Raw genomic sequence first — 23,593 nt, forward strand, 5'->3', positions numbered from 1 at the left:
TTTATAACTTTATTTATCATTTCAATTTCACATTTATATCATTTATATATGACTGATTTAGAAGATCATAAATATCAAATCTGTTGCACATTAATTAATTAATTAATTTATTTATTTTTGTAGGATTATATTATGAAAATGACTAATTTAGAAGATCATAAATATCAAATCTTTTTTCTGATTTATTTATTTATTTGATGGTTTGGCTGTTTATTTGTTTGTAGTAGGTTTTCTTTTTAATTTTTTTTCTCATTTATCATTTATAGTTGTAGGATAATATTACTGTCAAGTCAAATATCCATATAGGCTGAAAAAAAAGACTGTTGCACTTTTTATTTCTAGTATTTTTTTTTATTTATTTATGTTTATATTTATCTTTATATTATTTATTTATGATCATGTCAGGGCTGCTGTTATAGAAAATTACTCATCACCTTCTAACCACACATGTGCATAAGAGTGTGTGACTGCATGAATGAACAGATGGATGGATGATCTGGGCTATAAATTCTGTCATGCTTGCCATGACATGACGTGTCCACAAAATACTATAATAATCCTCATCTCTCTCTCTCTCTCTCTCACACACACACACACACAGAGATGCCACATTTGTCATCACTGTGACCCAATCCCTATATTCTCATAAGTCCTGATATCACCCTAGTCTGCTTTATAATCCTCCTTGCATACACACACATGACAGAAGCAAGTAAGTGAGATATAGAGAATGAAAAAAGTCCAGGGCTTAGCCACAGAAAAGATTAGTGCTTCCGCTACATAACATATACGTAGAAACTGAACATTATTTAGACGTGTAGACAAACAGGTTATGAGGAAATTTTTGTTTTAGGATGTGGATTTATGTACTATTACTCAAGCAGATAGAAAACTATGCTAGCTATGTTGTATTTCTTGTCATGTCTATTGTATTTAAATTCTTGGACAGCTCAGGTCTCAAGACCTGAATGTCATTCCTCTGATAAATGATGCAGCTAGCTGCTGGACAGACATGCTATGAAGTGAAAGGCACTTACTCGTACTGGCTGTGTTTGGGTTTGTCAGGCCCCAGGCGAAACCAGCCCTCTTCTTGCTGCGCTGACTGAAGCCTGTTAATGTTGAACAGGACCTGAGGGAGAGCACGAGACGTGACGCGTCAAATGATTGGAAAATTAAATGTCAAAGCCAGCCGAGGCGGAGACAATGATCAAGACGTTTATTCGCAGGGTGGGAAATTCGGTTTGACTGACTGTTTAGCAGGCCAATGTGAAATGAACACACTGGAAGCTATGAGGGTTAAAAGCCCTCAAATGTGATCTCACACATGAATGATGAGGTTATATTCCATAAGTGAAGAACCAAAATAAATCCAGACACAAATATCCCAACACAAATCATCGATACCTCATTGTTTAGTACTACATTGATTAAAAATGTAAATATGTAGCACCAGATAGTCTCAGGAACAGTGCATGGAATCAACAAAGGCACCCACACTTCATCTTACAGCACAGATTCATTCTGGCATTCCCCCAGGCTCCATCATAAGACTCTTTTAATGTTTACGGGTTTCATTATGATTTATTCTTCAATTTTCAACCAAACTGTACCCATAACTCATGTGAGTGCACTTGCACACTAATAATAAAATCCTTATGACTTTGGCAATTACCAGAAGACTGAAGCGGTTAGTAAACACAATACTATACAATTACAATCAAAGTTTGTAGCTGTTCTAAAAAGATATTGTGATACACACCAATCAGCCATAACACTAAATTCACCTGTCTAATATTGTGTAGGTCTCCCTTGTGCCACATAACAGCTCTGACCCATCGAGGCATGGACTCCACAAGACCTCTGAAGATGTTCTATGGTATCTGGCACCAAGTTGTTAGCAGCAGATCCTTTAAGTCCTGTAAATTGCAAGGTGGGGCCTCCATGGATTGGATTTGTTTGTCCAGCACATCCCACAGATGCGCAATCATATTGAGATCTGGGAACTTTGAAGGCCAAGGCAACACCTTGAACTCTTTGTCATGTTCCTCAAACCATTCTTGAACAATTTTTGCAGTGTGACAGGGAGCATTATCCTGCTGAAAGTGTCCGCTGCCCTTAGGGAATACCGTTGCCAGGGAGTGCTTTGTCTGCAACAATGTTTAGGTAGGTGGTACATGTTGAAGTAACATCCACATGAATGTTACTCAAGGTTTGCCAGCAGAGAACATTGCCCAGAGCATCACACTGCCTCCGCCGGCTTGCCTTCTTCCCATAATGCATCCTGGTGCCATCTCTTCCCCAGGTAAGCAACACACGCACCCTGCCATCCACGTGATGTGAAAGAAAACATGATTCATCAGACCAGGCCACTTTCTTTCATTGTTGCATGGTCCAGTTCTGATGCTCACGTGCCCATTGTAGGCGCTTTCGGCGGTGGACAGGAGTCAGCATGGGCACTCTGAACGGTCTGTTTCTATGCAGCCCCATACACAGCAAGCTGTGATGCACCGTGTTCTGACACCTTTCTATAAATTTTCAGCAATTTGTGCTACAGAAGCTTTTCTGTGAGATCGGAACAGGCAAGCCAGCCTTCGCTCCCAGACCCTGTTGCTGGTTCACCAGTTATCCTTCCTTGGACCATTTTTGGTAGATACTAACTACTGGATACTGGGAACACCCCATAAGACCTGAGGTTACTCTCTCTCACCTTTCAATCACAGTGACACTAGCCAATTGTAGCATCTGACCATATCGGGGAGAAAATGGTGGGGAAAAAAATACTAAAAAAAATGAAAATAAACATAATTGAGCCTTATTCTCTCTTCTATATAAAACTCATCTATGTAAAGCCTTTAAATAATATTGCAACGTTGCTTTATAAAACATTTATGCAATACTTATGAATGTCTTATTAAGGCCCGATGTAGGTACCCTTCAAAAGAAGTGTTATCAGTGACTCCATGTTGAATTTTACATCATGCAAATTCTTTCTGCTGCTATAGAGGTGCAAGGTCTACGCCATGTATTTAGAAAGAAATCAGATTATTGACTCTTTTAGATTACTTAAAAGTACACTTATATATTGATCCAATTATTGCTAAATCAGATTTTTTTTACAGTTGTCAGAATTTTTTTGCTTGCCAGTAGCAGTTACTCCAGACCAAGTCACTAAATTCAAACACTGATTTAGGAGTTTTTCAAATTTACCTTTCCGAGGAAGTCGTTTCTGCTCACCAGGTCCCAGTCCCACACCTCCACGCTGAGCAGACTGTCGGCCAGAGTGTCATCCAGCTCGAACTCAAAACTCTCATTCCAGCGTGGATAGCAAGACTTTTTCACCACCTACAAAGCCACAGTGTTGTGTACGATTGGCATCACATGAATGAACAATTCAATCAAATGCAGCTAACAATGAATGAAAGATAGAGAGCTAAGCTCATTTTCATCAGATGTAAGCCCAATTAGCCAATTAGCTATCTTCAAGAGATTAGCAAAGAGACAGCAATTAGCAAGACTCATCCCTGATACAGATTAAAATGAAGAAATACATTAAAATACTCCAACAAAACAAAAATAAAAAAATAAATGAAAAAATAAAAAACAAACAAAAAACACAAATGAATAAAAGCTAGCAAGGAAGATAGCAGTATACAAAATAGATCATGCTAACTATGATATTTGATATTTGTCCAGTGAACCAGGGAAAGGTTTGTTAATAATTAATAAAAAAAAAATAATAATAATTAATGTCTCCAATACAGAGGTATTGTGGAAGTTTCCTTTATTCTTTCTTCCATTCATTAATTCTTTACTTCTTACATTCTTCTCAGTTTTAATTTAATATCTATCTATCTATTGTTTGTTTAGGTTTTTTTCTTCCATTACTCATTGACTATCATTTACCCTTTCCTTACTTTCTTCTCACTAGCTTTCCTTTCTTCATTCCTTCTTATCTTACCTTTTATTTACATTTTTTTCTTGTTTTTGTTTTCCTTTCATTTCCACTCCTGTAATCTTTCTACGTTTATTTATTTCTTATATTTTTTATTCTTTTTCTTTACATTACTATGCTAAACAGCAGATGAAATAAAATACAGGATTCCTCTCCCTTTCTTTACTCTTCCTCAGCTTCATCTATTCAACTTGTGAGGTTTAGCTGTGGGATGAAAGCTGAGGACTCAATTGCTTACTGCACTTTCGTGGGTTTTGCCATTATATCTGACTCGGACAAATGGATCCGATGCTCCATTGCGGTCTTTTTTGGCAAGATCCCTAGAAAACAGAAACAAAACTACATGTTAATGAGTTCATTTGGAACAGCATTTCCATATCCAAAACCAATAGCATTTCCATATCCAAAACCAATACATACATAAAATAGGATTCGCTGGTTAATGATACAACATTTTTAAATAGCATTAAAAACTGCACCCTTTTCAATCATAATTTTTTTTAATCAAAGCCACTTCTGACATAACTATGGTACCATTTTTTAAATTATAGTCAGCTCAGTTAAATTGCTGCAACCCATCAGATTTTGCTATGTATTTGTAACTCACCTGGCCTCCAGAACTCGACAGCGCAGTTTGCGTGGCACGTCGCTGTCCCCCAGGAGTGAAATCTGCAGGTGAATCTCTCCCTGAACCTCCTCATCGGGATCTATTTCAGTCAGGTTCATCCAGCCATCCAGACCTGCATATGACAAAAACAATGAGATGCCTATAGCCATGCACACTCAAACTATCAAATGTCATACATATATATATATATATATATATATATATATATATATATATACACATATAGTACTGTGCAGAAGTCTTAGCACATGCAAAGAAATGCTGTGAAGCAAAGATGCCTTCAAAAATAATGAAATTCAATGTTTGTAAGAAAAAGAAAATAGCAGTCTCTGGTACAATATGAGCAGTTTTATAAGGAAATTAGCTGGTAAGTTTTTCTAAGCATCTTAGAGAATCTGCCTCACTTCTTTGGTAGACTTCCTCCATTAGGTTTTTTTTCTTTCTGAAAAGTGGTCTGTTGCATATGTTGCTTTTTTTCTGACATTTCTTTCCTGACAAATTTATTTAATATACTTCCAGTGCATGCAAAATTTCACGACACACTTTCAGACTAATGGTAAAAAAGGCAAGAGGTCAGCAGTCACTCGAAAAGAGTTGCAGGACGACCTGAAAGCAGCAGGAACAACAGCTACACAGAGAACAATAAGCAATGAACTATGCTTACATATACTACACCTACACTTCACTCAATACTCCTCTGCTAAAAAAGGATGCACAGAGATGTGTGTCTGAATTTCACACATGAGTATTTAGACAAATCAGAACTCTTTTGGAACAAAAGAGGAAACAAAAATAGAGCTCTCTGGCAATAAAGATATTAAGCTCATCATGTTTGGAGAAAAAAGATTGCTTTTTGAAACTGAGTCCATTACAGGGACCCACGTAACATTGGGGAATTGAAGATGATTTGCTAAGAGAAGTGGACAAAATTGAACCATAATGCTGCCAAAAGCTAATTACTTCTTACAATAGACGTTTTGAAGCTGTAATTGCCAACAACAGCTTTGCGACAAAGTACTAATGTTGGTCATTTGTGGTGTGCAAATCCTTTTTCCCTATCAATTTCATTTTTTTGAACATATCTTTGTTTATGTTTATGAACAGGCACTTCTTTTATTCATATTTATACTCAAAAGGCATTATGTGTGAAAATCTGGAATACAAAGACGTTATATTCTGAAATGATCAAATCTCAATGCGCTTTTCTGCTTCCACTATAAAACGTGTTTTTAGAGACTATGCATTTTCAAGCAGAAGGGTGTCCCAGTTTGCAACGTCACCACTTTCAAAATAACAGCGATCGGTAATGAACAGCTGCTTCAGGAATTAGTGAGAAGCTGAAGCTCTAACTGTGAAGCCAATCATCTCAATAAAGCTAATTAAAAACGCATGTGGCAAGCGATAGAAATGGAAAAAATACACAGATTTCCGTATACACTACAAACTAATATCCTAATTGAAGTATTCTTAAATATTATAAACTGATTCCACTGATTTCTAGAAATTAAAAAAAAAAAGTTTGAAATGGTCTTTAATTCTATTGGCTGATAGAAACATATATAGTGAGAGTGAATTTTGTATGTCTTTAAAATTTAACCATTTGTAAACAAAATGTTCTTAAAAACCTCCTTGTTTGGTTTCACATGATGTAGACACAGTAGAGTCACTGTTACCACTCCAAGTTTGATTATTTTCCAATAACAGCACATCCTGAAGCGTTTTATTCCTCTTATACCACAACAAAATCCCAACACTAACCATTTTTTTAATGCAAAAAACATCGGGTACTTTTTATCCATTTATAGTTATGTTTACTGTTGTGGAACTTGGAAACACATTACTTCCTGTTATCAATTACATTGTAACAGTTCTTCTAGCCCTGAAGTTAATGTCATGTTACAGAGAATCAAGTCTTTTATCATGAAGATTTTCCCATGGTGGAAAACTTACTAACTGTCCCAAAGCTCTGACACTGGAGACTCCGTCATTAAATGTTAATTAAGCATAAGTATCCTTACAGAATGTGGAGCATCCACCATACATGTCTAAGTTGTTACTGTAGAAATCATAACATGTTAGAATGAGCACATTAATATCAATCTTACTGTTGTACAAAATTAATCAACACCTTCTGACCAATTAGAAGAGATCACAGCTCTGTGGTATAATATTTTTTTTTACTGCACTGCACTTACATTAAGTGGAATCCTGTCTATCAGAAAAAAGCTCTGTTGTAAGGTTGAATATTGAACCCTTGTTAGTTTGTCTAGAGACATACAATCACTGTACAATAAAAATAAATCCGACATCATATCAATTGCTCTGTGCCTCAGGCTTTAAGAAGCTTAGTGTAATCGATTAATTCATGTCCGCAGCTTAACAGTAGACCTGTAAGCCTTGGCAGAACTACATGTTGGAGAAAATCAGAGCGAAGACCACCGAGGAATAAGACTCTATAGACAGATTATGAACTGCAAAAGCAAGGTCAAAGACAGAACACATCATTACTCTGCGCTTAGTAAATCAATCGACCAAAAAAACCAGAAACGAAGCACGATAAATAGAGGTCAGTGGCAGCTCAGTGGTTTCGGGTGCTGCATTAGCGACCTGAAGGTTTGAAGCTTTAATCCCAGGACTGCCACACAGCTTTCAGACCTTTGACTAAGACCAATAAGTATGAATTCTGGATTGATTAAATAACTCACTTTGGGGAATAGTGCCTACCAAAAGAAAACTGAAGATTTAACTGAAAAAGCTCCTTTCCTTTCATTCCAGTGCAGTACAAACTGTAAGGCATGGGATAAGTAAGGAATAAACTGTGTGATGTGTGATGTGCTGTGTGATGTGTGATGTGATGTGCGACCAGCAATATGACATGTAATTTCTATCCGTTTATAGTTACATTTAATATTGTGGAAGGTCTGTGAAAAATTAGTTCCATATGCAGGGCCTTACATCATTGGATCTCAGCTAAATCCTTAAAGATTTCTCTGTATATCGCAATGGAAAAGTTGACAGGAGTTCTCTTCCCTATTAGTATTCCAAGTCAGCCTCGTCATGGCCCATTATGCCTTTTTTTTGCTTCATTGAGTAGCCTGAACATAAATTGCACCCGGCCAGGCCTTGTCAATTTTACCATTTAGCTGAATGGAAAGAACACTTCTGTCGTTTTGCATGTATCACTCTGGGGGTTTCAAATGCGATGGTGATTTTTGAACGTGACAGAGAGACACATTCAGCTTTTGCTTTAAACCTGTGTTACATTAATGAGCTCTGCAAATTTAGTCAATTACTCGCCACTGCTATTTGCCCAACATTTCCAGCCTGCATCCCTGTGGTCTCGGGATCGCAAAAACATTGTAACGAGAAAAGAAAATGAATTAAATCTCGCCCGCCGTCTCATGGGAAAGCACAGCAAAACCATTGTTTATTACTCAGTCCTGTGGCACCAGTTAGAGGGGAAAATTGGATTGAAAATCACTAAAATAACCGCCAGACGGGTGTGTGTATGAGAACTCTCAGACCACAAGGATGAGAATAAGACTATCCAACTGCAGTGGCAGGAGACGACATGACAGCCATACTGAAATGGCCAAAAGAAATGTCAAAGGAAAAAAAAAAGTCTTTTTGAAACTCCACAGCGTAACTTATTGGTGTTATGACAGATATCAGCTGTGAAAGATCTGGCATGTGAAGCTGTGAAAGTCTACAGGAAGTGACAACACACACACACACACACACACACACAGGGGGATAACCTTTAAAATGTTTCTGCTTCAAACGGGTTGTCTGCAGCCAATGGCAACTTTTTATGTCCCAGGGTCAGTCATTATTGATCTAATGATCCCAGATCAGTTACAACAACACCAAAACACACACAGCTACATTTACACACAGTCAAATAATTTACTTACAAGAGCTAAATCAGAAAAAGAAGGTTCACGTAAACACCTAAATCAAATACAGGTCCACCACACAAGTCCCTGTGAAGGAGCTGTTACTATAGAAACAATAACGTACTAGAACAAGTGCATTAATCTAAACCTATCATTTATGTTACAATCAGAATTGAGAATTCAACAGCGCTGTGGTATATTATGATGCACATTACTTTGGTATATAAGTATATGAATGGTTTGACTATAAAGATGGACTTTACGTGACTATGTGATTCACTGACCTGGAACTGTGAGATACAGTTTGCCTCCTGTTTCCTTCTTCCTTCTCACATTTCATCCCGTCTCATCATGACGCCTGCGTCATGCTTCTTAACCACATCACTTTTCATTATCACTACTATTCCTGACTGCAGTCAGTCAGGCCACTGATTATTGTAGCATATGTCAGAGCTTTACATAAGCTACCAGATAAACTGGGTTACTGCTCACATCAGTGTTTCTGTAGGCGTCTCTATAGGTGGCAAAACAGGTGCAGGCTTAACCTATTAGAACAGCCATTATGTGTGCTTTCAGGTCTACCATTTTCAGGTCTCACTCCAAAAAAGGTTAGCTTCCTGGAGATGTGCTCCAGTCATTTGCTAGCCTCCAGCTGGGCAACATATTCACACCCTGTCAACTGCGGCGTAGGGAGCGTGCTGCTATTTCTATGCCCCCCTCAACACGGCCTTCTCATTAAGTCGTATCGGCGTGCCGTGGGAGAAAAAGAGAGTACAGAAGCTGTCTCGCTCCATGGAGAGAGCAAGGAGTAGAGGGCGTGCATATAAATGGCTGGTGCTTAAATGCACCATCAGGGCTAATGCGATGTAGAACAGGCTCTGATTTGCATTACACGTACACAAGTAATGGTGGTCAAACTGAGGCACATGTCCAGAAATGAGATTTTAATCAAATTTGGCACCACATACAAACGTGGCTTGAATGTGATTGGAAAGAGTCAGATTTCCTAGCTGGATATGGGCTGCATCTCTGAATATAGATGAAGGAGAACTTCAAAGTGAGATCAGTATAAAAGAACCTATGACTGTATATGAGAGATAACACTGCTTATAGGTGCCAGATACAGTGTATTGTTAGTTATACCACAGAATTCTTGATTCTGATTGGTCAGAATGTGTTCATTAATCTTCTAATAAATTATCATTTCTATTATAACATCTGCACTTAAAATAAAATCCATTTGCAATTACTGATATGGTGAAATTTTCTGTAAAAAAAAAAAAGCACTTGTTTAACATTATTTGGAAGGAGTCTCCAGTGTCAGGGCTTTGTAACAGTCAGAGGTAAAGCTGTTCCTTAAAGTTTTCCACTATGGGAAAATCTTCAGGATGGAGGACTTTAAGCTTTGTGGTTTTTCGGTAATGCAACAAGCTGCATTTTTATCTTATTAACATTGAGAGAGAGAAAGAGAGGCTGATGAGGAACAATCATTATCACTTAAGTGACAGCGGGAACTAATTTGTCTTCCACAAAATTGAACATAACTTTAAATGGATAAAAAGTCATTGATTATTACAGCATGCCCTATTGTGTTTCCTTCCTTACTTCATTGTTACTACAGTATTGGCTCTTTCAACACTGGCATCCACATAATCCCTATAACAATTGACAAAATGTCTTTTAATCAACCTTAGAGATTTCAGATGTGTTTGTGAGGAGGATTTCAGGAACCATGGCAACCACATGATCTGAACAAAACAATGCAGGCCACTTTTTTACCATGTCGCATCAAGAGTTCACCAGTATAATGACTGAGGCTTAAAGGGACTAATGCAATGTGCGATCGACTAACAGGCTCCAATTTGCATTACATTTCCACTGGTCGTGATAAGGGTTTCAGCTGGAGGCTTGTATTCGAATGACAAGATTGAGAAAACAACAGGAACTTGAGTTTCTGGACATGGACACACACACACACACACACACACACACAAACTGTAAATATATAATATAGTATATATAATATATATAACTGTAAATTAACAGAGAGCAATCAAATACTTTAGACCATATCCCCATCACAGGATCTTTGCCCTGTTGGTCCCATGTTCTGACGCAGGGTCAAGCGAAGCAAATCTTTGCCCAAGCATGTAACGAATAAGGTTCTCCTCTACTTGAGATAATGTCGGCCCCCACAGCGCTCTGTGACTCAGTCGCCTCTGTCTTTAGCCTCCTGAACATCAGTTGCAGGCTCGAGCCCTGCCCCTGCATGAGTCAGCCCTGACAGCCTAAAGCCTCCTGGTGGAACTCTGTTACTAAACTATTTGAAGTTTACGCACTTCAGAGGTCTGCTTCTCTCAGAAGACAGAGGCTCGGATATAGAACTATAAACAACTGATGCTCATGCAAAAACAATAGGCATGACCTACGCTGTTGATTTGAGTTCTAAGACCTCTGTGGATTTGTTTAGACATCAGGGCAAATCTGATTTCTATGTTGCAAATTACAACCAATCCAATTCAAATTGATTATTTGGATCGTAGTTATTTTCAACTGCATGAGACTTGTTGTATGAATGCAGGCATGCATACTCTGAGTGGAGCAAGATAGCCAAGGTTAGCTAGTTAGCTATTTAGCAAACTCAGAGATTTCTCAGAGAATTACAGTTTTAATGCAAGGGCAATGTCAGGGTTCTGAACATACTTGGTGGAGTCCATGGCCACAATAACTATAAAGGGTGGTGAATGGGGTGGTCACTGTGGGTACTACAGTTAGGTCAGGTCCTTGCCTGGCCTGCCTCCATGTTGAGTTTCATCCATTGGCTCTTTAAATACTGACATTCACATGATACCTTTATCAATTAACAAAGAGTTTCAGACGATCTTGTGTGGGGGATTTGAGGAACCATGGCAACCACATGAACTGAACAAAACAATGAAGGCCAATCTTTTACCATGTAATTTCAATACGTATATTATATAACATTATAGGGACACATTTCTATAAATATAAAGCTGCTAATTGTTTAATGTTGATTACTCTACAATTGCCATCTAGGGACTAGATGCTGCCTATCTAGTTGCTGCCTTGAGCAAAATGAAATATTAAAAAAATCCAATCAAATCTATTTCAAATAAATAAATAAGTAATGTGAGGCATTTTGCAATCAAATGATATAACAATATAATCACCAAAATGCCATTTTTCCATATCGTGCATGTCTACCATGTAGTGGAAAAACCCAGCTTAGACAGGAGGAAGTATTCCTGTCAACTCAGGGAAGTGAAATAAACCCTTGACTTCTTGTATTCTGTAGTCTTTGGATGAATTTGCAAAAGACTTGTGATGTAGTGATGGAAACCTGGACTCATGTGACCTACCAAGTCATTGTGGGTGATTTTGAGATTACTGTCAATATCAGTGTTATGATAAACAGCAGCTCAGAGGAAACGTCTAGAGAAAAAAAATCTCCATAGGAAGTGCCTTACCTTGTGGTTTGACACTGAGTGCCTCTTTGCTAATCGAAACTTTTCCGATGACGTCATCACGGCTGGAATCAAGCCAGATCAAAAATCATGTGAGCGTACTCACAGTATTAATTTATATCTAGGTCACATATACAGTATACACAGTGTAGAGACGCTAATTAGCAATTAGCAATTAGTATATGAATTGCCCATTATTAGCACATTATGAATGAAAACGATGAAACAAACTATCTGTTAAAGTGGTAAAGTGGAGAGGACATGGCAGTGTTTGTGTGTGTGACGCACATTAAGACCCTGACCTGAGATTGTCCTCATCCATCACATACAAGGACACGTTGTGAAAGGAAGGTGGAACATGGACATTGTATTCCTCTCCCCAGAAAGGGGACAGCGTCTTCCATATTGTTGCTGTCCTAAGGTATAAAGGTAAAGGTGTAAAAACAATCTTGAGGAAAGGTATAAAAACAATCTTGACAATGAAGCACTTTAAAACAAGTTAAAATTGCTAAGAATAGTTACCAGTTTGCACAATTTTATGTTTTAAGTACTAACTGGTGCCAAAAATCTTTCTCTTATAGTTATAAATGTTAGCATTGTTGGGTTTACACTTTTTAGTAAGTATCACCAGTGTGAGATAAGGAACTTAAACTATTACTGCTTACAAATTACATGACTAAAGATGTAATCGTTGATGTAACTTTTATCATTACAGTAGCTGAACATATAATCTAAACTTTTTAATTATTCTGAATTACTTTGGGCTATGACAGATCTAACTGGGCCATTTTCTTTCATAAACATTTTGCACAGTTTTAATAAAACACCCAGAACGAAATAGAAACACATACTTAATTCACTATACTATTAGAAAAGGTCAAATCTAGACCCCTAAAGGGGTCTTTGGTTTACTTTGTCCTCTTATAGAACTCTACCACTGAGGGTTTCCCATTGAGAAATGGTTGCAAATAGAACCCCTTCAGGAAATTGTCCAAAAAAATCCTTTTTTCTAAGGGTTTACTCCAAAAAATAAAGCCTTTCCTTACACGCATTAATGGTGCAGTTTGTAATTTTAAAAGTGTTATAGCACATGTAAAAATTAAATAATTTAACATAAACTTAAAACATGAGATTGCCATGTAATGGATCTAGCTACCTTCTTTGTTTCAGGCTTTTGTTTATATTTTCTAGCCCAGAAATAGGCTCCACCCCTAGCCCGAACTGACCTGCTCAGGTCTGCCCCTTTTCCTTAAAAGGCAAAGTTTTGAGAGTGGGATCGTTTGAAGGTCATTTGGGAGTGAGGTCTTTTGGAGCTGGTATGGAGTAAAGGCTTGTTTCAAGGTTTTCCTTGCAATTGCAATACAACTCACAGGCAACTATAAAGCCAAATCCTGAATTATAAATAAAGTTTTTTATTCAGACACTGAACATTTCCACAGCTGTCCTAACTTAAGATGGCTAGCTAAAAGTTTAGCTAATGATTTTATTACTATCTACTGTTTACAAAGTACACTACATGACCAAAGGTTTGTGGACACCTGATCATCTCATTCATATGTACTTTTTGAACATCTCATTCCAGATAGCCCCTCTTTACTGTTATAATAACCTCCACTCTTCTAGGAAGGCTTTCCACCTGTGGGGGTATGTTCCCATTCAGCAACAAGAGTTTTTGTGAGGTCAGTCACTGATGTCAGGCAAGGAGGACTGGGGTGTAGTCCAATTCATCATAGGGTTGAGGTCAGGGCTCTGTGCAGGCCACTCGAGTTCTTTCACACCAAACTTGGCAAAACATGTCTTCATGGAGCTTGCTTTTCGCACAGGAACATTGTCATGCTGGAAGAGTTCCAGTCAAGGGAAATTGTAACGCTACAGCATGAAAAGACATTCTATACAATTGTGTGCCTTCAACTTTGTGGCAACTGCTTGGGAAAGGCCCATACATGGGTGTGATGGTCAGGTGTCCACAAACTTTTGGCCATATAGTGTAGATCCACTGAATAGCAGATCTACTCCCTAGTTAGAATCAGTATGACTAAAGAGCAAAATGGAAAATTATAAATAGTATTGTGAGTTATTATGCAGTTTATGGGCAAGACTCAGTAAATTACAAATCATTATTCTGTGTTTTCCTTTGTTGCCATGTCTTCTTGTTCTGTTGCCTTTTAATTCTAAGCCTTAGTTCCTCACATTTGCCAAGTTCCTTGTTTTGTTTTTATCAGTTTTGACCAAAGCCTGTTAGTCTTAGATTTATTACCATGGAGTTGCCTTGTATTACCTTGTCTACCTTTCTCCTGCCCACTGGTATGGAAGTGATGATGATTTCTGGATTTGCCCCAATAATAACTGCACTAAGTTTATGCGTCCAGCCTCTTATAGCCCATTACAATAGGTATTAAAATGGAACTATAATCCATCCATCCATTTTCCATACTGCTTATCCTACACAGTGTCGCAGGGGAGCCTGGAGCCTATCCCAGGAGCTCAGGGCGCAAGGTGGTGGACACCATGGACAGGGTGCTATTCACACACTACGGACAATATGGAAATGCCAATCAGCCTACAACGCATGTCTTTGGACTGGGGGAGGAAACCCCTGAAGCACGGGGAGAACATGCAAACTCCACACACACAGGGCACCACTTTTTGTCAAAACTGGAAAATTTACTTTAGTGGTTAAAAAAAAAAATATGTTACTTATTCACTGAGGAAATGCTTGTCTGTAAAAGTATGAATTTACCTTATTTCCATAATGCGAATGTAAAGTATTCTTCAAAATCCTAAAAAGTATTTTCTTGCCCTTAATATTTACCCTTAACAAACACACAGGGCAAAGGTAAAACTGACTCCAAAACAAACCTGGTGTGCAATAACTTGACCAGATACTTAACAAACCTTGGCAACACAGAGAAACCAATAACTGAAGTGATGATAAGATCTCAATAAACACTTAATGATTGGGAATACATGAAGACAATTCAGCTAGTAAACCATTAACCAGAGATTTCTGTGTTTTCCTGCAGTGTACTCTGGTCTGGAATGCCAGTGTAAACACGAAGCCTGGAAAAAATAGTCGTCTCTTGGTTTCAGTGGAATGCCGTGTGTTTTGTGATTCATACGCACATTTAAACTCATGACTAAGCGCTCTCATTACTCAACAGTGTCTCAGTGTCACCACAGAATGTCATTTCACCATTTTTAATTACAGGACATGAAAGAATCCCATTTATAGGCTATTGAAATGAGAAACATAAGCAGCATTTGAGTCATTCAATGCTGATACTGATGCAATGACACCCCCTTAATGGACTTTTCAGCATGAAGCGTGATTCATTTTGATTTGTGGAGGCCGTACCCGGGGTCTCGATATAACACAGGGGGTTGAGACGTCATTGAGAAAGCGATAAAGCGATATTTCATCACAGGCACAGCACAACCAATCACAGCATCTGCTGTTTTCTGCACCGCTGCTCTCAGCAGTTTATTCTGTGCAAATAACAGTCAGGATTTCAATTACGAAGACTAGAATGAAAATGAGCTTTGGTGCAGAGAGCCTTTTAAATCTACACTAATCATCTAAGGGGAGATGAAGAAGGGTCCAAACATGATCCTGGGGAAAGAAGAAAATCAGTCATACTGTACCTTATAATGGCCTCGTTGTCAATTCTCACGATGCAGTATGGGTCACTGCTTCCGGTTCTACAAGACGATTAATAATAGCTGTTATTGCAGAATGAAAACTCTAGTTGGTTAAAGATGTAAATATCCATAACTTTTCAAATAGGGATGAATTGATTTAAAACATAGCCAAAATGTTTTCATAAAATAAGCTAGATTTTGTATATTAGGCTAATTCAGCTAATAACTAGGTCCCATTGTTATCAGACTGGCAGGTGACACAATGTTCATTGGATATTTAAGACAAAAATGCTCTAGGCAACCCACGCTTGCATGCAATGAAGACAAAATACAGCCTTTATTTGCAGACCTGTAATGAACATCTTAACACAAAAACTGGGATTGCTTTTCTTTCCTGCTCCTATTGCTCTTTCATCCTATGTGCCACAGGTAGAGACGTGAATCCTTTGGTGTGTCAAAGCCTATGCCAAAGGCTACGCCTACGTGAAGGAGTCCCTAGTGAAGCCTTTGGAGAGCATCAGTTCAAAGCAGCCTCCAGTCAAGATATACACATAGACCGAGTTACAACCAAGTGGCCTGACAGACAGACAGAGACACAGACAGATAAATTGATAGATGTGTCTGACTGCTCAGTCAAAAAAACGTGCTTTAATGTCACACATCCCAAAAAAGGGAGGTTCGTTATTTTGAAATCACACATCCTAAACCGCACCCTACGCACTACAGTTCTCTTCCTTTGGTGAAGTCCTTTGGTTATGTCAACAAAGCAGACCAGTCACTGAGTAATTAACGAAAATGGGTTTAAAAACCAAGCACTGATGGTATCACAAACAGGATGTGTCATTACTCAGATGTTGCGTGTGATGACCAGTAAAACATTTATCTTTTTCCCAAAACAACTAAAGTCATTTTCTCAAAATCTAAATTAACCCAAAAAGGGAGTAAAATAAGGATTTAAGGTAGAAATGCTTGTCACTGGGGGTGTACCTCAAAGTATTTTGTATCTTTTATGTCTATATTTTAGGTCTTTCAAAACTGGAATATTTCAATGTTTTGGGAAAGGGCCATATACATAATGTATAGCATGTATTTTGTATACAGGTAATGCTACAGCACTAATCACTTGCAAAGAAATTCCAATAATTAAACCATTAACACAACATACAGACTTTCTCCTGCTAAATCACATCATCTCTGGTGTTGTTGTTGTTCGCTGGGTATTATTAGTCAAGTCAATCAAAACCCCTCGGTCTATCTGTGTGTTGTTTTTTCACTCCAGAAGTGGCACACTTGCAAATCTAATCAGAGTAATTAGAGACCTGGAGCAGCAGTCTTTTCATAACTAATGCGAGGTACATATAGAGGGAGTGCTGTTGACAGCATCAAGACCTTCGTCAAGGGAGTAATGACTGCCAGAGGTGCTAGCATTCACTATTGCTGTGTGTGTATGTATGTGTGTGTGTTTAATAAGGGGGAATGTGCCAGTGGATAAGGTGATTCATCTCTGCCTATTGTTATCAGTGTAAGGGTGAAAAACTGTCTGTCAGACTCAGGTGCTACATCAGACAGCTGCATGGCTCGGCAGTTGAACCACACGCGTTCGTCTGCACAGTACCTGCAGAAAGATGATAGCGAAGGTTGTGTGCGCACACACACACACAAACACACACACACACACACGTTTGTCTTACAATCCTTGTGAGGACTTCCCACTGACGTCTTTATTATTGCATCTAATTAATTAATGCCTACATTAATTAACTAAATCTAACCCTAATCTTAACCTCAGTAACCAAAAGATACCCATTAGGCTCTTTTAGTTTTTTTTTTTTTAAATACAAGATGCTGCTTTTGTTAAAAAATAAAAAATTTAAAAAAAAAAATTGGTCCCCAGAAACATATAAAAACACACACTACCCTAACACACTCACCCCCCTAACCATACACACAAACACACACTCTCTCTCGCTCACACGCTCTCTTTTGGAATGCCCCTCTGGATAGTCTTAAGGATGACAAAGTGCAGACACCCGTCCTGTAACAAAGCCAACCACTGAACTTTTTAAATGCCGTGTGAGACTATTTGATCCGTCTGCTCATAGAAGGTCAACTAATACTAAACCCCAGCAGGCCAGGATAGGAAACTGCATTAACTACAATAGCTATATTTCAGAATGAAAATACGCACTGTCGCTCAAATGATGCACAACTGAAATTTTCAAATGGTCTCACAGAAATTATTGCTAATGCATAATAAGCACATGACTCATAAAGACAAATGCAGGACTTTGATCGCTCAAGTCCTTTTAAATACAACTGCTCTTTTCTTTGAAATAATTCTGCAGATGGAACAGCATTTATTCTCATATTCCCAAGTGCAGGGTGTGTGTAAGGGCTGTTGGTGAAGCCGCTCGGATGCAATCTGTCGCCGCTCCGCTTGGCAAAGTCACCACAGTGTCAGTGTAAACACTCCACACGACATCTGTCCCTCAGCGCCAGCATACACACACACACACACACACACACACACATGGTGGAACTTCACCAAGCCTACAAACAAGAAAACAAAAACTAGGACATTCTCAAAATCTTTCCAAATCTTCAGCACAGTGGGTCAGTGGGCAGCAGAAATTTCTAACTAATGGAGCCTCATATGTACAACTGTGAAGCGGATCTTTGTTTAACGCAACATGGAAAGACACTGCCTGAGGCTGTGGGCGAAGATGGGTTTCATAACTAATACCCATGAGATCAAGTCAAAAAAAAAGCTCTTGTTTCAATTCTGGTTCAAAGACCTGCCAGAGATAAATGGGCAGCACTATCCAGGGAACACGCTTGACTTTTTATCATCGTGTCACCTGGAGCAAATGTTTAGTGACTCACATGTTAATACCAAACAGTTCCCATGAAAAATGCACTCGCTGAGCACACTCCATTAAGAGGAATTAAGCTCCATCCATCGTGCTGTATTCAAGAGACACATTATTATCATGCTTGACAATAACTATGAACCGTACATGATGTTTTTTTAAAGCTAAAAAATGATTCAGAACAAAATCTAGGTTATTTTATGAAAACTTTTTATCCGTGGGTATTAAATAAATAAAATTGAAAAATGAAGGGAATTTACATCTTTAACCAGGAATTTTTTACATTTCTAGTTCCACGTTTATCAATATGGACTGTAATAATTCATTGCCCACCATTTAATACAGTATACAGCTATTTCCCTGTAGAAAATATAAAGCAAAATAGGACAGTTTCTGGCAAAGGACAGGACATTTTGGTAACTGATATGAAATTGGTTTTGGAGTGATTAAAGAGCAATTTATGGATGGATATGGTTTTTCTTTTAAAAAAAACTAATATGTTACAAGAAAAAAAAGGATTTTGGTTTTATTCAGTCTGTGATGATGGTTAAGATGTCAAGATTAACCCTATAAAATATTTAATAAATATTTTTAAACAGCAACACTGGGATCTCCATGCATTTTCTGTACTGCTTATCCTACAGAGGGTTGCAGGGTAACCTGGAGTCTATCCCAGGGGACACCCTGGACAGGGTACCAACTCAATGCAGGGCACAATTACAAACACACTCTGGGCAATTTGGAAATGCAAACCAGCCTATAACACACGCCTTTGGACTGGGGGAGGAAACCGGAGTACCCCCGATGCATGGGGAGAACAGGAATCAAAGCCCCAGCCCCAGAGGTGTGAGGCAACACCACTAAACCACCATGCCCCCCCAGTGGGAGCTCTATTTCGTGAATTTTTGTGCAAAGAAATATTCTTAATGCAATATAACATTGTTATAATAGTACATTCTGATACATGTCAAATGTAATGACATAATATATATATATATATATATATATATATACATAAAAAATGGATAGCACAACATGGTCATTATAAAGCAATATTTTCTGATCTTGAGAATGAAATATAAATGATTAATCTTGACATTTTAACCTTCATCACAGCCTGTACAAAACAAAAATCCTTTAAAAAAAAAAAAGTGATATTTCCCCCACAGTGAGCCTTGATGAACTTTCCCCCAAGATTCAAACACAAATCCCTGAATTCTCCCCTGAAATGACATGAAACTGTTACTCACATATCTTTGATGGGCAAATTTTTGCCTTCCACAATACGGATGAAGAGAGTGTTCCTCTTGGCCATCTGTACCGGTGTACCAGCTCTCACAGCTCGGCGTGTTTGGATACACTAACAGGTGATATTGTAAACATGGCAAATATCTACACAACTCATATCAGTCAAGCAGCTGACACACAGCTGGCACACACATACACGCGCGCGCTGGTCAGCACAGACAGATTTACCTCAGGACGACACGCTCCGTGCGCGTGCAAAATGCAAGTGAAGATCCGGGTTGCCAGAATGGAATGAATCCCTCACCCTTAATCCCATTTTAAAACACTCGTTCGTTCAGTTTAATATCAGCCGAAGCGCCTCCTTTGACACATAAAAACACACTCAACAACATTTCACAAGCAAGTAAAATTTGAAATAGACCGACTCGATTTTTAAAAAAGCTCCATTTGGCAACACTGAGGGAGGGCGTGGCAGTCTTTGATATCTCCATACTCTCCACAGGAGTGACTCGTCTTTTCTGTCAGGTTGCCTTAACATAAAGTCCTGCTATTTTAATAATAATTGACTGATAACTGACTTAAATTCCAACAATAACACTGTTTAAGTTTGTATACTGTCTGTATCTCTACAGTATGTTGAATTCTCTTACAGCAGCTCTGACAGTAGTTCCGGCTCCAAGGCGAATAACACGCTTATATTAATGCGCTCATTCTAATTCATTAGCGTTCGTATAGTAACAACTTACGCCGGGACTTAAATGACGGTCGCTTCACATAAGTGGACTAAAACGTACTGTATAATCATTGAAATTGTGAAGCTTTGTGTAAGGAGATTTATTGATTTAATTTTATAGTGTCAGCATTAACAGGCGGTAAGTTTTCCGCCACATGCAAGTCTTCAGAACTGACGATTTTGCACTTTGTGGTTTTTTAAAAATTTATTTACAGTTAGGTCCATAAATATTTGCGTATGGAAAAAGTTATTGTTATTTCAGCTGTCTACCACTGTATATTGGAGTTGAAATAAGTGCTTGAGTGGAAAAAACGTGCCAGTACTCCCCTTATTCACATGCTGGCGCGTGTATTGGCCAGTGATCATTAAGTATTACATTCTGATTTTCTACAATGAATAAAATATACTAGCAGATATCACTGATGTTCACAACATAAATTTATTTACTCAAAGGGACAACCGTTTGCTAAGCTATTAATTTTATAATATAGAATAATAATATAGAATAATTTTATAATGTAATAGCTGTATGATACTATATATTATCAGTTTTATTATTATTATTATATTAGGTATGTGTGTTTGTGTCATTGTCTGACTCACACGTTCTCTTTGTGCCCTTTTGGAGCCAGGCCAACGTTATTGGCATTAATGTTACTTAGCATTAACGTTACGTTACTTAGACTAGCAATACATTATGTTACATAACACTTGTCTAGCATTAACGTTATTTATCTTGAGACTTGTCGAGAGAACGGGAACAGGTGAGTGTCACGTAGTGCCCCCTGGGTAATGTAGTTTATGAAAGGTAATTATGAATTGCCCAGAACCTGATATGGAGAGGGCAGAAAAGAGTACTGGTAGCTTGTGAGAAGTGCCGGTACGCAAGGAAAAAGTCACGGTATGCCAAAGAGTAAAATGTAGAAATGTGGGTACTGTGAACCCGGCCCACTTTGGGTGAGTACCGGCCCACTTTGAGCACTGGTTGAAATTAAATAAGTGCAGACTTTCAGCTTTAATTTGATGGGCTTTGCATCCAAATCTGGGGAACAGTATAGGCACTTTTTATATGTGGCTGAAAGCTGAAAGTCTGCACTTGGAGCTTTTATAGTCATTATTTAATTTCAGCTCCAATGTCCAAATATTTATGGACCTCACTGTATGTGTTAATTTTATCTTGCGCCTTACAAACTATATAACACAAATTAACATTAAAAAAAAAAACAATAGCTGCAAGATTGACAAGCTATACCTAGATTGTTGGTTCTGAAGACTTTCCAGTGGTGGAAAACTTACAAAGTGCTGACACTGGAGACTCCTTCCAAAAAAATATTAAATAAACATCTCATTACAGAATATTTCACCACATCAAGAGTTACATTTTTTCTTTGTTAAATAACTTTTTTTATTTTTAAATCTGTTCATTATTAGCAATTGTTTCCTTTGCTTTGTTAACGTTAATCTGCATTTAAGTCTGTATTAACTTTTGTAAGCATTAGGTCACTTTAGGTCACTGAAAAGCGTGTTATAAATAAAATCTAGTAGTAGTAGATTATATAAAAGTCCCTGTGAATTAGCTGTTACTATAGAAATGATAACGTATTAGAATGAGTGCATTAATATAAATCTTGCAATCCAACTACTGTCAAAACTGCTGTTTATAGAAAATTAATCAACACCTTCTGACCAGTCAGAAGTGAAAATTCAGCAGCATTGTGGTATAATAGAAAATAACAGCATGGTATAACAGGAACCTTTCTGTTATAGAAGACACTTGCGTAAATGTTATGATATATTTTTTCAGCATCTATGGCTGCATTTGTTATAAGTCATTGGTAACAGAACAGCGTAAAGGAGGAAGGTGGGAAGTGAGGCCCTTTTCAATTTCCATATTCATGAATACTTATACGTTCTTTGCATTCTTTAATAAATAAAAGGCCATTTGGTCAGTTTTAAAATTATATATTGCACCATTTCTTTTTCAACAGTGATTATTTTTATTACAACCGCATGTTTACTTTACATATTTTTACATTACATTTATATTAAATATTTTCATTCAGAGCTCTACATGCTTTTTTAAATTGATCTCAGTGTGTGTAGCAGGAAAGCACATGGTTAGAAAAGATATTTAGCAGGATTTGCTGCTAAATATCCTTTGAATCGTGGCCTACACCAGAAAAACTGATGTGGTTTGTGTTGCCTTCTGTGTGTTTGTGTGTTGGTGAGACTGCTGATAAATGATGGAACCAGAAAAAAAGAGCTGTCAAAAGGGACCTGAAACTTTTCCCATGCAAACAAAAGTGTCTTTTGATATAAAAGCCTTATCAACCCAGCCATATGTCTACACAGAAAGATAAAGCATCCGGCGCTCAAGGGAAAAAAAATCCGAAGGACAAATGTCATGTTTGCTTTTAGATATAAAAAAACGACTTCTAGCCTACAGCTGGGGAGAGAAGGTGTTGAAATGCACACACTGTAGGGAGCTGCTTGACAGAAATATTTGCACAGGGATTAATGTTGAGGTTTTAAAAAGGTCTGCAATGATTATGGTGTGAGCGAGGGATGACTCATTTTTCTCCAGCAGCAGAGGGGTTTTCCGAGGATGCTAGAGAAAGAAAATGGTTCATGCTCCAAGGAGATTTTCCCATCAGTGAGGGATTCCTTGGGAGAACAAGAATTTGTAACTTCAGTACGAACACCAGTCACTGACAATTGGGAGCACAGCATCTCCCCTGAATACCAGAGTGCTTAAGGTGCTTCTTTAAATTAAAGGGATCCTTTCTTGAGCATGAGTAATCCCTAAAGAGGAGGGTATTGCGCCTGCATGTGTGTGTGGGCTTGAGTGACTCACTGGCTCACAAGTCTATCCTTTACCCATAGAACAGTGACCTGGAGTCGACAACCCAGCTTATGTGGGCTTTCTGTGACTCAACCGTCTAACAGATGAGGTCAGAGATGGAAAAAACCTGGACCCTGAGTTGGCTGAGAAGTATTTCACCTTATTTAAAGAACCCAAGTAACCTCAGTGTATGTATCAATTTATTCAGCTAGACTCACAGAGCACACCTTGAAATCAAGCTGTTTTATCATCAAGGTGATGATAAAAAATGCACTGCACCTGGATTTCTTTAAGGCGGAT

At 38.1% G+C, this 23,593-nt stretch overlaps 1 protein-coding gene across 2 annotated transcripts in view; it reads right to left on the reverse strand.

Moving 5' to 3' along the window:
- Nucleotides 1–19,969, reverse strand: part of rasa4 (RAS p21 protein activator 4) — a 32,051-nt gene extending 12,082 nt beyond the window's left edge. The window contains exons 1-8 of one of the 2 annotated variants that reach the window (XR_008301125.1): nucleotides 19,721–19,969; nucleotides 15,604–15,660; nucleotides 12,264–12,377; nucleotides 11,965–12,026; nucleotides 4,560–4,692; nucleotides 4,191–4,272; nucleotides 3,208–3,342; nucleotides 1,038–1,129 (exon numbers count right to left, since the gene is read on the reverse strand). Coding sequence is in view for 1 of the 2 variants with exons in the window: in XM_026922374.3 (XP_026778175.1) it covers nucleotides 1,038–1,129; nucleotides 3,208–3,342; nucleotides 4,191–4,272; nucleotides 4,560–4,692; nucleotides 11,965–12,026; nucleotides 12,264–12,377; nucleotides 15,604–15,660; nucleotides 19,721–19,785 (740 nt within the window). In the remaining variant the exon portion in view is untranslated. The remainder of the gene's footprint in view (nucleotides 1–1,037; nucleotides 1,130–3,207; nucleotides 3,343–4,190; nucleotides 4,273–4,559; nucleotides 4,693–11,964; nucleotides 12,027–12,263; nucleotides 12,378–15,603; nucleotides 15,661–19,720) is intronic. The other variant, XM_026922374.3, reaches the window with a different exon arrangement.
- Nucleotides 19,970–23,593: the final 3,624 nt, after the last annotated feature.

This window comes from Pangasianodon hypophthalmus, chromosome 27 (assembly GCF_027358585.1).
Source record: "Pangasianodon hypophthalmus isolate fPanHyp1 chromosome 27, fPanHyp1.pri, whole genome shotgun sequence".
Lineage (NCBI taxonomy): Eukaryota > Metazoa > Chordata > Actinopteri > Siluriformes > Pangasiidae > Pangasianodon > Pangasianodon hypophthalmus.